The 15,739-nt window shown below is 42.0% G+C and overlaps 1 protein-coding gene across 2 annotated transcripts in view; it reads right to left on the reverse strand.

Moving 5' to 3' along the window:
* Positions 1 to 15,739, reverse strand: part of DIAPH1 (diaphanous related formin 1) — an 86,966-nt gene that overhangs the window by 13,593 nt on the left and 57,634 nt on the right. For both annotated transcript variants that reach the window (XM_037062655.1, XM_037062651.1), the window contains one exon: positions 4,251 to 4,349. In XM_037062655.1, the coding sequence (XP_036918550.1) occupies positions 4,251 to 4,349 (99 nt within the window). The remainder of the gene's footprint in view (positions 1 to 4,250; positions 4,350 to 15,739) is intronic.

The following is a 15,739-nucleotide window of genomic DNA, read 5'->3' on the forward strand; positions in this document are numbered from 1 at the left end:
AGCACTGGCACGTGCTCAAGTCTCTCATCCCTCGAAAAACCCTCTCTGACCTAATATTCCTCCCTGATTACCAACTTTCTCCTTTCCTTCACTTCAGAATTTAAAAAATATATAAATCTATCATCTCTCACTTCCAAAACTCTTCTTTATTCTCCACAAAGACAATGGAAAGATGACAATCATTTATTGAACGTCCACTCCGTGTGAGAACCAGTGTCTTAAACACAATCTACATACCCCACCTCACTTACCCCACACATAACAGGCCTGCAAGTTTCTATTCTTGGCCTCGTTTGACAGAAAAGGAAACTAATACTTCAAGAAGTTAAGCTACCTGACTTCTGGCCAAGATGGAAGTGTAGGTGGAAACACTGTACCTCCTCACACAACCAAGTTTAAAGACAACAAAGTTTTAGTAACAAAAACACAACCAAAACAGACAAAAAATTGAACTGTATGGAAGCCTGACAACGACAAACCATTCAGCCAGACCAGTAAGAGGGGCGGAGTCAGCGGCTGGAGGAGCAAGGCTGCACAAGTCTGGGCAGACTGACCCAGGCCCACAGGCAGTGGATCCCAGGCATGGGGTGGCAATAGGAAGACCCAGTGAGGATGCAAGGCGGCTGGCAGACCGCGGTCACACATTCACATGCAGATAAACCAGGCAAAAAAATGAGCAGTGAGACAGACTGCACAAACCAGGGCCCTAGCGCTGGGAAATAAAGCCTAAAAGCACCAACTGGAAAAACTTTCAGGGGTCGTGGAGGTGCCGGGAGAGGCTCCCAGACTCACAGGAGAGTTCATTGGAGAGACCCACAGGGTCCTGGAGGACCAGACAGGGCCCAATTTGCTTGCGGGAAGCAGCAGAGGGGACTGAAATCTGAGAGAGCAGGGAACAAGGGCCACTGCCCCTCTCTGACCCGGCCCCCACATACAGGGTCACAACCCAGCGACTGGGTCGCCCCACCCTGGTGACCACCTAAGGCTCCACCTCTCATACGTAACAGGCATGAACAGACCAAAACATTATGGCTCAGGCAGAAGAACAGCTCAAAGCCCCAGAGCCAATACTTCTAAGCGACCAAGAGATAGCCAACCTATCAGATGCACAGTTCAAAACACTGGTTGGTGATCAGGATGCTCACAGAACTGGTTGATTTTAGTCACAAATTAGAGGAACAAATGAAGGCTAAACTAAGTGAAATGAAGGGAAATGCACAGGAAACCGATAGTGATGGGAAGGCAACTGGGACTCAAATCAATGGAGTTGACCAGAAGGAAGAACGAAGCATCCAACCAGAAAAGAATGAAGAAACAAGAATTCAAAAAAATGAGGAGAGGCTTAGGAGCCTCCAGGACATCTTTAAACGTTCCAACATCTGAATTATAGGGGTACCAGAAGGGGGAAAGAAACAGACACGAGTGGAAAACTTATTTGAACAAATAATAAAGGAGAACTTCCCCAGTCTGGCAAAGGAAATAGACTTCCAGGAAATCCAGGAAGCTCAGAGAGTCCCAAAGAAGGTGGACCCAAGAAGGAACACACCAAGACACATCATAATTACATTACCCAAGATTAAAATGAAGGAGAGAATTCTAGAAGCAGCAAGAGATAAGGGGACAGTTACCTACAAAGGAGTACCCATCAGACTGTCAGCGGATTTCTCAAAAGAGACCTTACAGGCAAGAAGGGGCTGGAAAGAAGTATTCCAAGTCATGAAACCCAAACACCTACAACCAAGATTGCTTTATCCAGCAAAGTTTTCATTTAGAATGGAAGGACAGATAAAGTGCTCCTCAGATAAGGTCAAGTTCAAGGAGTTCATCATCACCAAGCCCTTATTATATGAAATGCTAAAGGGACTTATATAAAAAAAAAGAAGATGAAAAATATTAACAGTGAAAGGACAGCAAACTCACAGTTATTAACAACCACACCTAAAACAAAAGCAAACCAAGAGGACAGCTAGATCAGGAGTGGAACCATAGAAATGAAGAACACATGGAGGGTTAGCAACAGGGGAGTGGGAGGAGGAGAAGGGGGGAGAAGGTATAGAAAACAGCATAGACAGTAGGTAGAAAATAGATAGGGGGAGGGCAAGAATAGTAGGGGAAATATAGAATCTAAAGAACTTGAGACACGTGGTTGTAAACTAAGGGGGGGAGAATGGTGGGGGAGGGGGTGTGGAGGGGAATGAAGGGGGGAATAGAACAACTGTAATGGTATAATCAATAAAATATATATATTTAAAAAAATAAGCCCTGGCTGGCGTAGCTCAGTGGATTGAGCACAGGCCTGCGAACCAGAGGATCGCGGTTTGATTCCCAGTCAGGGCACATGCCTGGGTTGCAGGCCCGTTCCCTGCAGGCTAACTACCAGCAGGGGACGCACAAAAGGCAACCATACATTGATGTTTCTCTCCCTCTCTCCTTCCCCTCTAAAGATAAATAAATAAAATCTTAAAAAAAAAAGAACCTGTAGATTCTGAACTGTACAATATTACCTCATGCCTCTGTGCCTTCACACATTCTGATCCCTCTATCCAAACAACCCAGCCCTTACCCTTCACTTAACGCACTGTTAATAATTTATTTTTTAAAATTTACTAATTTGAGGAAAAAGAGAGAAAGAGAAACATGTATTTGTTGTTCTACCTATTTACACATCCATTGGTTGACTCTTCCACATGCCCTGACTAGAGATTGAACCTGCAACCTTGACATATTGGGGCAATGCTCTAACCAACTGAGCTACCCAGCCAGGGCTCACCGTTAATAGTTCAGCTCAGTTGAAGCAGTACATCCTTTAGAACGATCTCTAGGATGTGCTCCCTCCAATACTGCCCCCTTTGACTCAGATACCCTCGTCCCTTAGTGCTCTCAAAGTACCCTAGTACCCTCCATCACAGCACGTACCACACTCTGTGCTACTTCTGCTGTTATTTACTTTTATGCCTCCACCCAAACTACAGTTCACGAGGAGAGGGGCTATGTCTCACTCAGTTCGGTATCCCCAGCACGTAAAAGGCACTTAATAATTTGAGTCATTAAATTGCATCTCCTAGACCATCCTACCCTAAACTAATCTCAATTCTCTTCCTGAATTCTCTCTTCCATATTGCTATCACTCAGGAAATAACACTGCACTGCCCCACCATCTTGCATCATTTTCTGAAATAATAATTACTCATGTGTTACATTTCCAGAGATAAACCCTGAGAAGAGAAATTACTTCTCATTACTTCAGTCTCCATAAAAGGACTTACCTGCAGATCCTGTTTAGTAATTCTTGTTCACAATGATGTAAGATTATGTAGCCAAGAATAACGTAAAGGCTTAATGTTCTCTCACTGTATCACTGACTTTACTTAATGGGTGTATGTACTCATTGCTTGTGTGGCCTTGGCCAAGTCCCAACAGCTGAACTTTGGTTCCCTCACCTGAACACTGGGGACGGCAGCCACAGCACAAGACGGTGAGCGGGCTGTACAGACCACACGCCCCTTCACACCTGGAGCGCATTCCTGGTGTGTGCCAAACAGAGCCCGCGCCATGGCAGGCCCTCAGACATTGTGGAGAAAATATTTCAATCTATATTCTCAGAGAGCTCAACAGCTGAAAGGGACAGAAAATGACTGTATATTCTGATCACCAGCTAAGTAGGACCTGTATCAACTTTGCAGGAGTTTCTGGTCTGAAATTCTGCCACCAACCAGAATTGTAAGTAGCAAGTTCAGAAAAGAATTCATTGGAGTTTTTGATCCTACTCCGAGAAGTCCAGAATTTACATTATTTATCCTAAACCGCAAAGTTATTCTAGATTTAACTGAAGTCGAGCCAGCACCTGCATTTAGAAGGAAATACTTAAAAGAAAGTAAGAAAGATGAAAATGTACAGTAGCTAGAACATTTGTGATGGGTTTTCTGTGGATGCAGTGGAAACACTTAACAGCTTTGAAATTAGAAAATCCAAGGTTCAAAGCTCAGACATATCTTTTACTAAGTACATGACTAGGCAAGTTCCTCAAAGTCTTGGCCTCTATTTCCTTGCCATAAAACTGTGTACTAACAATCTTGCAGTGCTAATAAAGGGACTGAACAAGATTGAAAATTCACTATGCAAAGCCTGGCATACAGCAGGAACTCAGCGAACAGAATTTTCACATATCAAGGGACCCTGGATTCACCAAAATTAAGCTCTCGGAAGAAATCCTTCACATTTCAAGTACTTCAGATCACAGAATTACTTACAGAGATTCTGCGCTGTCTTTGAATCCAACACCTTTAACTCTTTTACTTTTTTCTTTTGCACAGATTTCTTTTCCTCTCCACCTTCCTGATCCTTCTTGGCTAGAATGAAAAAGATTAGAAAAGCATGATTAAGAACAGGCCACATCTGTACCTTAGTGAACTACTGTCCCATCCTGAAAAGGCTCCTTGTTTCCTCTCTATTACTAATGGTCTCCCTATTGTATTCCTTCAAGGCAAACCTTCTCTTTTAACCACCTGCCCTTTTATTACTGACTTCCCCCTCCAACTATTAAAAATCTCATTTTCAACTTCCAGTCAAAATGGTGGCATGGGTAGACATACTTCACCTCCTCGCGCAACTACAGAGAGAATTACAACTAAAACAAATAACACCCAGAACTGTCAGAAAATTGAATTGTATAGAAGCCTGACAACCAAGGATTTAAAGAAGCCACATTATCCAGACAGGTAGGAGGAGTAGAGACTTGGAGATGGGGGGAGAGGTGAGAGATACAGCGTGGGGTGGAGAGGTGGCGGCAGCATGGGTGCTCCCATGTTCACGCGTGGTGGATAAAAATCAGGAGGGACACCTTGGGAGCAAGAGATCCCAGCCCCAGGCCAGACTGCACAGTCCAGAGTTCCAGTGACAGGAAGATTAATCCCTGTAACTTTTGTCTGTAAAAACCAGTGAGGGCTGGGGTGGTGGAAGAAACTGCCAGGTTTTCAGGAGACACTACTTAAAAGGACCTGGTCTTAGAACATATGCAAATCCACCCACTCTGGTATTTAGCACCAGAGCAACATCTGGAAAGGTGTTGCATACAGGGAGTAGGTGAAGTGACTAGAAATGGGTGACAAGTGCCAGGCAAACCTCCAGAAGCTAGGCAGCATTACAGTCCCTCCCCCAAGCCCTACCCCCATACAGAGCCACAAAGCAGTGAAGTGGGTTGCTCTGCCCTGCAACCCACTTATGTGAGATTACCTAAGGCTCCACCCCACACAATTTACAGGTGCCTTTTTTACAACAGGCCACGCTACTAAGACAGGGAGTCAAAGCAGGTCTACCTAATACACAGAAACAAACACAGGGAGGCTGCCAAATTGAGGAGACAAAGAATCATGGCTCAAATGAAAGAACAGAACAAACCCCCAGAAAAAGAACTAAACAAAACAGAGATACTCAACTAAACAAAACAGATACCCAACCTATCAGAAACAGAGTTCAAAATACTGGTGATCAGGATGCTCAAAGAACACATTGAGTACAGCAATAACATAAAGGAAGAAATGAAGGTTACACTAAGTGAAATAAAGAAAAACCTACAGGGAACCAACAGTGAAGGGAAGGAAGCCAGGATTCAAATTAATGCTTTGGAACATAAGGAAGAAATAAACGTTCAACCAGAACAGCAAGTAGAAAAAAGAATTCGGAAGAACGAGGGTAGTATAAGACGACTCTGGGACATCCCCAAATGTACCAACATCTGAATTATAGGGATGCCCAAAGGAGAAGAGGAAGAGCAAGAAATTGAAAACTTATTTGAAAAAATAATGAAAGAAATAATGAAAGTTAAAGAGAGAATCTTAAAGCAACAAGAGAAAAGCAGAGAGTTACCTACAAAGAAGTATCTGTAAGACTATCAGCTGATTTCTCAAAAGACACTTGGCGGGGTGGAAGGGACTGGCAAGAAGTACTCAAAGTGATGAAAAGCAGGGACCTACAACCTAGATGACTTTTCCAGCAAAGCTACCGTTTAGAATGGGAGGGCAGATAAAGTGCTTCCCAGACCAAGTGAAGCTAAAAGAGTTCACCATCACCAAGCCATTATTACATGAAATGTCTAAGGGGTTTATTTAAGAAAGAGAAGATCAGAACTATGAATATTAAAATGGTAACAAAATCACAACTATCAACAACTGAATCTAAGAAAACAAACTAAGCAAAAACCCAGAAAAGGAACAGAATCATAAATATGGAGATCATTTGGAGGGTTATCAGCTGGGAGGGGAAGGAGAATGAGGAGAAAGGTACAGGGATTGAGAAGCATAACTGGTAGGTCCAAAATAGACAGGGGGATGCTAAGAATAGTTTAGGAAATGGAGAAGCCAATGAATGTATATGTATAACCTACGGATATGAACTAAGGGGTGGGGTGGATTGCTTCAGGGAAGGAGGGTACTGGGTAGAGAGGGGCAAAGGGGGGAAAATCAGAACTGTCATTGCATAATCAATAAAATACATTTAAAAAATTAAGTTAAACCAGGTTGGAAAAAATCTAATTTTCATTTCTTTAATAGTTTACAGTGCTTTCCCACCTACATCTTATCTACTTGCAGAGAGCAGCTGACTTTCTGTAGAGCCCCAGCTGGTCAATGTTGCCGGCTCTGTAGGCCACACGGTCTGGCCCAGCTCTGCCACGTGGCGCGAGAGCACCAGCGCGCACACACACACACACACACACACACACGGCTGGGTGCCAATACAACTTGATTCTTACAGCAGGTCAGCCTGAGGGGCTACAGTTTGCCATGCCCTCTACTAGAGTCTTCCACCGTGTTATCCTTTTGTGCCTATTAAACATCCTATCTATCTTTCAAGCTCCATCTTGAACAGGAGTTCCCTATAACATTTTCCTGGATTTTCCAAAATGCCTATGATCTTTCTCTCTCTGAGACCCTGTTGATTGCGCTACTTCCTTATGTCAAGCACTCTCACTGACTTTGTTATAAATCTACAGCATTTCTCCTCAACCAGATAAGGACGTCGTTATTTCTCTTTGCAGATCTCATGGCATAAAAATATATTTTTTGTTGAATCTTATTGCTTAACCATCACAGTGCACGCGTGCACAGAAGGCACAATATATATTTTCAACACTCTTTTCAGACTGTTCAAAAACTAATATGTTCTTCCTTTTCTATGAAGATTTCTCTGGTAAATGTACTTATTCTCTCCTTTGTTGAACTAATTTTCATGGTATTTGCTATCTATACCTCATATGACAATTAATTATTCAATGTTAATTATTCAATGTTTTGTGATATTTTGTATGCCTCATCTTGATCTTTTCAAACCTGTGTTACTTTATAATTGTGGATACTTTCCCATCCTACCTAGGCTTTGACCTTCAAGAGCATGAACAAAATAGTATTTTCATTATCATTCTTTCAGCAGCTGTTATGACAGTAACATTCACTAAAAAATAGTTTATACTGGCTAACGAGGAAGGCCAAGCAGTAGACAGAAGTGGAAATTCAAACTGTTCTGGACACCATTAATTGTAAAGTACTCTGTCCATGAATTGTAAAATATAGTATAACCTGGTATCAACTGTTTAGAAAGCAATGCGAGCATATCTGCAAGGAGTGTGCAGAACCAGCGAAGCTCAGTGCTTGTGAGAGGGCGTGGGGACTGCAGAGGAGAGCGGAAGGAGGACTGTTCGACACAAATGCATTTATACCATTTCAATGTTAAACCAGACAAACACCATTAATCGGTACAAATAAGTAAGAAATAAAGCAAACCAAAAAGAAAGTTTTATGGCAAAAGTTACACAGAACTACAAAACAAATTTATCCTTTGGCCTAAGAGTCCCAACTTGAAGAAGAAAAATGCCAAATGCATAAATATTAGTTACTTAAATAAATACTGATTGAGTATCTGTATATGCCAGGCTCTGTTCTGGATAATGGGAATAAAACAGTGAACAAAACAGAAAAATTCCAGCCTTCATGGAACTTGTGTTCCAATAAAGAGAAATAGACAATGAAACAATTCACAGATAAAATAGTGTAACAGATGGTTAGGGAAGGTCTTAGTGAGAATGTGACATCTGAGTGAAGACCTTTTATAAGACGAGAGCTCACACCACGTGAACATCTGGGGGTGTGGGGAGGGGTGTGTGTGCAAAGGCCTGAGAAAGAAGTGCACCTGGTATGGGACTAGATGGAGTAAAGGGGAGATCAGCAGATAAAATCCAAGAGTGGGAAAAAAAATCACATAAAAAAAGAAAATTAAGGGCATTCAGATAAAAATGGAGACCTAAAACATCTAGAATGTATCACAATTTTAGCAGGGAAGGAGAAAAATAAAAGTATTATATTTCTAAACTGAGGAGTAAAAGAGCCCTAAATGATAAAGTTTCTACACTTCATTCGAATTGGCAAATTACCGATATTATTAGATGTGGGTAAGTTAGGTGTGTGTAGTGTTACACCTAAAGCAACCCACCTCAGCAAACTGTACAAAGCAATATACTCAAACATTATAAATAAGTAAGAATAGAACCTTGGAGAAACGTTCAAAGAAATCATAGATTAGCCCTGGCTGGTGTAGCTCAGTGGATTGAGCACGGGCCTGTGAACCAAAGGATCACGGTTCGATTCCCAGTCAGGGCACATGCCTGGGTTGCAGGTCAATTCCCAGCAGGGGACCCATGAGAAGCAACCATATATTGATGTTTCTCTCCCTCTCTCCTTCCCTTCCCCTCTAAAGACAAGTAAATAAAATCTTAAAAAAAAAAGAAAGAAATCATAGATTAGCGGGAGGCGGGGCGGGGAGAGAAACAGAAAACAATATAATGGCCCACTTCAGCCCTAACATCCATTAATATAATGGTCTAAACACAAAAATTAACAAACACTTGCTCTAGTGCAAGTGGTTGGCAATTAGCTTTTCTGGTTGCAACGTAAGGCCTGACATTAAGCATTTGATTGCTGAGGCATCCACTTCAAAGACATCCATCTGAATAAACCTACTGCCAGCTATGCAACTACACACACAGCCAGGCCGTCCACCCATTGAACTTCCCCTTTTAGAAAGTCTTGGGCTACCTACATAACTCACCATTTCAGTGACCCTGCTTTTCCCATTCTTATCCTTTAATTTCCACCTTTATATTTTAAATTTACCAATAAAGAGGGAACCTGTGAAACCTTAGGCATCCCACCTTAACCCCAGTAAAGGCAAAAGCCCAGGGCTGTCCTCTCATAGAGACAGGTATGAAATGCCTAAACAAAACACTAGCAAACTAAGTTAAGCTATATGAAATAAGAAGAAAGTAGATCATGCCCAAGTTGGACTTATTTTAGGGATGCAAGACAGGTATAACAGAAGCCAGCTGACTGATCCACAATTACAGTACAAAAAGCATCTGAACAAACTCAATATTCTTTCATGAGAAAAAAGACTTCCCGCCAAGTTGGAGGCATACATAGGTAGATACACTTTGCCTTCTCCCCCAACCAAAGGAAGGACGACAACAAATTTAAGAACAGAAAACAACCAGAACTGCCAGAAAACCGAACTGTATGGAAGTCTGTCAGCCAAGAACTCATCAAGACTGGTAGAAGGGGTGGAGATGGGTAGCTGGAGGAGAGGACACATGGCAAGGAGGCAGCAAGTGGTGGTCCCACATTTGCATGTGGATAAACTAGGAGGAACAACTAGAGAGCAAGACAGACCATGCAACCCAGGGTTCCCATGCAGGAAAATAAAGCCTCAAAACTTCTAGCTTAAAATCTGTGGGGGTTGTGGCGGCAGGAGATATTCCTGGCCTCACAGAAGAGTTCATTGGAGAGACCCACAGGGTTCTAGAATGCACAGAAACCCATCAACCCATGAATCAGCACCAGATGGGCCCAAATCACTTGTGAGTAGCAGGGAAACCGACTGAAAGCCAGTGGAGAACCAAGCAAGTGGCCCAGTTCCTTCTTGGACCCCTCCCCCACATACAGCATCACAAAGCAGCCATGTGGGTTGCGTGCCCCTGCCGTGAATATCTAAGGCTCCGCCCCTTACAATGTTAACAGGCCACCAAGAGAAAGAAATGGTCCAAATGAAAGAACAGATCAAAGCCCCCAAAAGGAACTAAGCGATGAAAAGATAGCCAACCTATCAGATGTAGAGTTCAAAACACTGGTAATCAGGATGTTCGCAGAAATGGTTGAGTATGGTCACGAAACAGAGAAAAAGCTCAAGGTTATGCAAAGCAAAATAAAGAAAATATACAGGGAACCAACAGTGACAGGTAGGAAACTGGGACACAAATCAATGCTTTGGAGCAGAAGGAAGAAATAAATATTCAACCAGAACAGAATGAAGAAACAAGAATTCAAAAAAATGAGAAAGCTCCAGGACAACTTTAAATGTTCCAACATTCAAATCATAGGGATGCCAGAAGAGGAGAAAAAGCAAGAAAAACTTACTTGAAAAAATAATGGAAAATTTCCCCAATATGTCAAAGGAAAAAGACTTCCAGGAAGATAGAGAGAGTCCCAAGGAAGCCCAAGGAAGCACACACTAAGGCACATCATAATTACATTACCCGAGATTAAAGGTACAGAAAGAATCTTAAAAGCAGTAAGAGAAAAGTAGACAGTTATCTACAAAGGAGTTCCCATACAATTATTGGTTTATTTCTCAAAAGAAACGTTATAGGCAAGAAGGGGGTGGAAAGAAGGATTCAATGTCATGAAAGGCAAAGACCTACATCCAAGATTGTTCTATCCAGCAAAGCTATCATTTAGAATGGAAGGGCAGATAAAGTGTTTCCCAGATAAGGTAAAGTTAAAAGGAGTTCATCATCACCAAGCTCTTATTATATGAAATGTGAAAGTAACAACAACAACAAAAAGATCAAAACTATGAACAGTAAAATGACAACAAACAACTATTAACTATAGAACCTAAAAAAAAAAACAAAAAAAAAACCCCAAACATACAAAGAAAACAAACTAAGCAAACTAGAATAGGAACAGAATCACAGAAATGGAGATCACTTGGAGGGTTATCAGTGGGGAGGGTGATGGGGGAGAAGGGGGAAAAGGAACAGGAAATAAGTAGCATAAATGATAGGTACAAAATAGACAGGGAGAGGTTAAGAATAGTACATAGAATGAAGAAGCCAAGGAACTTTTATGTACGACCCATGGACATGAACTAAGGGAGGGGGGAATGCTGGTGGAAGCGGGGGTGCAGGGCAGAGGGATATAAAAGGGAGAAATAATGGGACAGCTGTAATAACATAATCAATAAGATACACTTTAAAAAAATACACTTCCGTGAAAACTAGGAATAGAAGAGAACTTCTTTAATTAGACAAAGGGTACCTACCAAAAGCTGAATGCAAAAACCATACTTAAAGGCAAAATGTCAAAAACTCCCTTTGAGGTGAGGAGCAAGAAAAGAATATTCATTATCACCACTTCATTTAACAGCACTGGCTGGAGGTCTGAGCCATTGCAAAAAGGCAAGAAAAAGAAAAAAAATCTAAGAATTAGAAAGGAATAATACGCTTATTTGAAGATGATGACGGACAATATAAAAAATCCAAAAGCCCTGGCTGCTGTAGCTAAGTGGACTGAGCATGGGCTTGTGAACCAAGCGGTTGTAGTTCGATTCCCAGTCAGGGCACATGCCTGGGTTGCAGGCCAGGTCCCCAGTAGGGGACACATGAGAGGCAACCACACATTAATGTTTCTCTCCCACTCTTTCTCCTTCCCTTCCCCTCTTTCTAAAAATAAATAAAATCTTAATTTAAAAAGAAATTCAAAAGGATCCATTGATAAATTATAAGCAAAGAAAAAAAGAAATACAAAAAAATTACCCCTAAAGTAAGCATTTGAATAAATACTACTTAGACAAAAAAAAATACAAAATAGCATATAAATATGAAGTATCTAGAACTTCCAGCCAAGATAGAGGCATAGGTAGACACACTGTACCTCCTCACACAACCAAAAGGACAACAACAATTTAAAAACAAAAAACAGAACTGCCAGAATATCGAACGGTATAGAAGTCTGACAACCAAGGAGTTAAAGAAGAAGCATCCATCCAGACCAGTTGGAGGGGCAGAGATGGGCAGCTGGGCAGAGAGGACTCGTGGCAAGTAAGCAGCTGGCGGACCCAGCGAAGCGGTGTATTGTGGAGCGGGCAGTTCCACATTCGCGCACAGATAAACTGGGAGGAACAGCTGGGGAGTGAGACAGACCTCACAAACCCAGGGTCCCAGTGCCAGAAAATAAAGCCTCAAACCTCTGACTGGAAAGCACCTGTGGGGGTTGAGGCAGGAGCGGGAGAAACTCCCAGATTCACAGGGGAGTTTGTTGGAGACACCCACAGGGTCCTAGAACCTACACAAGCCCACCCACAAGGGAATCAGCACCAAAGGGCCCAATTTGCTTGTGGGAAGCAGGGGAAGTGACTGAAAGCTGGCAGAGAGCAGAGCAAGTGCCATTGTTCCCTCTTGGATCCCTTCCCCACATATAGTAAGTATCGAGACATCGGTTGCCCTACCTGGGTGAACACCTAAGGCTCTGCCCCTTACTAACAGGCAAGTAGAGACTGAAAAAAAAAGGCCCAAATGAAAGAAGAGATCAAAGCTCCAGAAAAAATACAACTAAGCCACGAAGAGGTAGCCAACCTATCAGATGCACAGTTCAAAACACTGGTAATCAGGATACTCACAGAATTGGTTGAATTTGGTCGCAAATTAGATAAAAAAATGAAGGCTATGCTAAGTGAAATAAAGAAAAATGTACAGGGAACCAATAGTGATGGGAAGGAAACTGGGACTCTAATCAATGGTGTAGACCAGAAGGAAGAAAGAAACATTCAACCAGAAAAGAATGAAGACACGAGAATTTAAAAAAAAAATGAGGAGAGGCTTAGGAACCTCCAGGACATCTTTAAACGTTCCAACATCTGAATTATAGGGGTACCAGAAGGGGGAAAGAAACAGCCACGAGTGGAAAATGTATTTTAACAAATAATAAAGGAGAACTTCCCAGGTCTGGCAAAGGAAATAGACTTCCAGGAAATCCAGGAAGCTCAGAGAGTGCCAAAGAAGTTGGACCCAAGAAGGAACACACCAAGGCACATCATAATTACATTAGCCAAGACTAAAATGAAGGAGAGAATCCTAGAAGCAGCAGGGGATAAGGGGACAGTCACCTACAAAGGAGTACCCATCAGACTGTCAGCGGATTTCTCAAAAGAGACCTTACAGGCAAGAAGGGGCTGGAAAGAAGTATTCCAAGTCATGAAATCCAAAGACCTACAACCAAGATTGCTTTATCCAGCAAAACTTTCATTTAGAATGGAAGGACAGATAAAGTGCTTCTCAGATAAGGTCAAGTTCAAGGAGTTCATCATCACCAAGCCCTTATTATATGAAATGCTAAACGGACTTATATAAGAAAGAGATGATGAAAAATATTAACAGTGAAAGGACAGCAATCACACAGTTATTAACAACCACACCTAAAACAAAAGCAAACCTAGAGGACAGCTAGATCAGGAGTGGAACCATAGAAATGAAGAACACATGGAGGGTTAGAAACGGGGGTGGGAGGAGGAGAAGGGGGGAGAAGGCACAGAAAATAGCATAGATGGTAGGTAGAAAATAGATAGGGGGGAGGGCGAGAATAGTAGGGGAAATACAGAACCTAAAGAAATTGAGACACGTGGTTATAAACTAAGGGGGGGAGAATGGTGGGGGAGGGAGTGTGAGGGTGGAGGGGAATGAAGGGGGGGAACAGAACAACTGTAATGGTATAATCAATAAAATATATTTTTAAAAAAGCCTAACTATGAAAGGCAAAACTATAGAATTAATCATCTTGGTGACTAAAAGGTATCTTAAACAAGACACAATACACATGAACCATAAAGGAAAAGACTGCTAAAGCTAAGCATTTTTTTTAATAAACAACTGCTGTTCACCCAGACACTATTTAAACAAAGTGAAAAGACAAGCCACAGAATCGGTGAAAATGTCTATGGTACACGTAAGTGACAATTAATATCTAGAATATATAAAGAATCCCTTTCACTGGAACATCACCAGTTTGCAACCCTGACGCACTGAAAAGCAGGATGGTGTCAAACTGCTGACACACAGACGGGACCCAGACACAACGTGTGGCTACAGGGGACCGGGACACCTCCTTATGAGGAAGTCTTGGAGGAAAGACAAACGGAGCCTGATTCTGATGGAACCTCTAGATCCAATGACCGATTCACAGTAAATACAGGAGACAGAAATGGTGCTAGGGAATATAATTACAAACTCCATGTTATGGGAAACTCCACAGGACAAACGCTACAGTCTTTACAACAAATGAATTTCAAGGAAAAGAGAAAAAGGAAGAACTTACAGATTAGGGGAGACGAAGAACACATTTCAAACACAGGCAAAACCAAACTATAGTGTTCGGGAATATAAACTTGGGTGGCAACACAAAAACAAACACAGTGACTGACACACCAGTGGGGACAGTGACTTCTCTTCCCCAGTAAGGGGCACACGGGGCTCCTGGGGACCTCTGGAGAGTTCCCATCCCCGGCATTCGGCATTTACAAGGGTATTCGCCATATACTTGTACGTGTTTTACATAGCTTTCTAAACGTTTTTACCACAGTTAATAACTAAAAGTTTAAACACCAAGACGACCTAAAAATGAGATAGTGGTCATGTGGAGGAGTGGCGAGGGGAAGGGCGAGGTAAGCATCGACATCCTCGCTTTCCTGGCAGGGAGGCCATAGATAAAACCTTCAATTTATAAACCAATAAAAACAGGCAAAAGCTTATTATTTTTAAAAATATTACTATACAACAGAGAATGACTGCCATTGAGACAGATAAAAACTGAAATAAAAAAGAAGGGTTTAGTATTCCAGCTAAGAGAGGAAAGCACGCCTAAGGTCACAGCAGAGTTGAAGATAGAGATGGATTTAAGAACTATCTGATAAAAAGAATCAAACAGGCTTGGTGTAAACAAATACTTCACTCTAATTTAAAATATCTGTCTCAAAGTGGGGTGAGTTAGCACCTCTGAAGGTACTCATGCACTGTAAGAGTGAGCAAATGAGCAAACGCGCGTGGGTAACAGGAGGGGGGGAAGAGCGCGAGGTGGCAGAGGTCAGGACAGTGGTTACTCTGGGTCGGGGCGGCGGGAGGAGTAAGTCAGCAGTCACAACTGGAAGAGGATACAAGGAGTTTCCAGTTTTTAATAATATTCTGTTTTTTGATCTGGGTGTTGATTACATGGATGTAAATTTCATTTTCAATTTTGTGAAAATTCACTGACTCGTACACATATGATCTGTATACTTCAACTTGAAACAAAAAATACACACTTCTGATTATAAGGTTACTGTTATATAGAGAGTATAAGTAGAGATTATAAGGGAACATGGACAAATTAAAATAATTTGATTTGTCACTGTGGTGAGATAGTGTAATAATTATGTGCACACTTTTTAAGCTGTTGCCCTCCAGGGAACCGAGAAGGGGAGACAGACGTGGGTCCAGACACCACCTACAACAGACTCAGCCCTCGGGCCCCTGGCTCTGGTTCTACTTCTACACTGGATTGAGAGAGGGAGGGACCCCACTAACTGCCAGCAGTAGAAAGTCAAATGTAGAACTAACAGAATACTCCCATTAGCAGCTGTCCCAGCCTTGTAATAGAAATGGTGCATT

This window comes from Sturnira hondurensis, unplaced genomic scaffold (genome assembly GCF_014824575.4).
Source record: "Sturnira hondurensis isolate 20B ecotype Veracruz unplaced genomic scaffold, ASM1482457v3 Scaffold0001120, whole genome shotgun sequence".
In the NCBI taxonomy this organism is placed as follows: Eukaryota; Metazoa; Chordata; class Mammalia; order Chiroptera; family Phyllostomidae; genus Sturnira; species Sturnira hondurensis.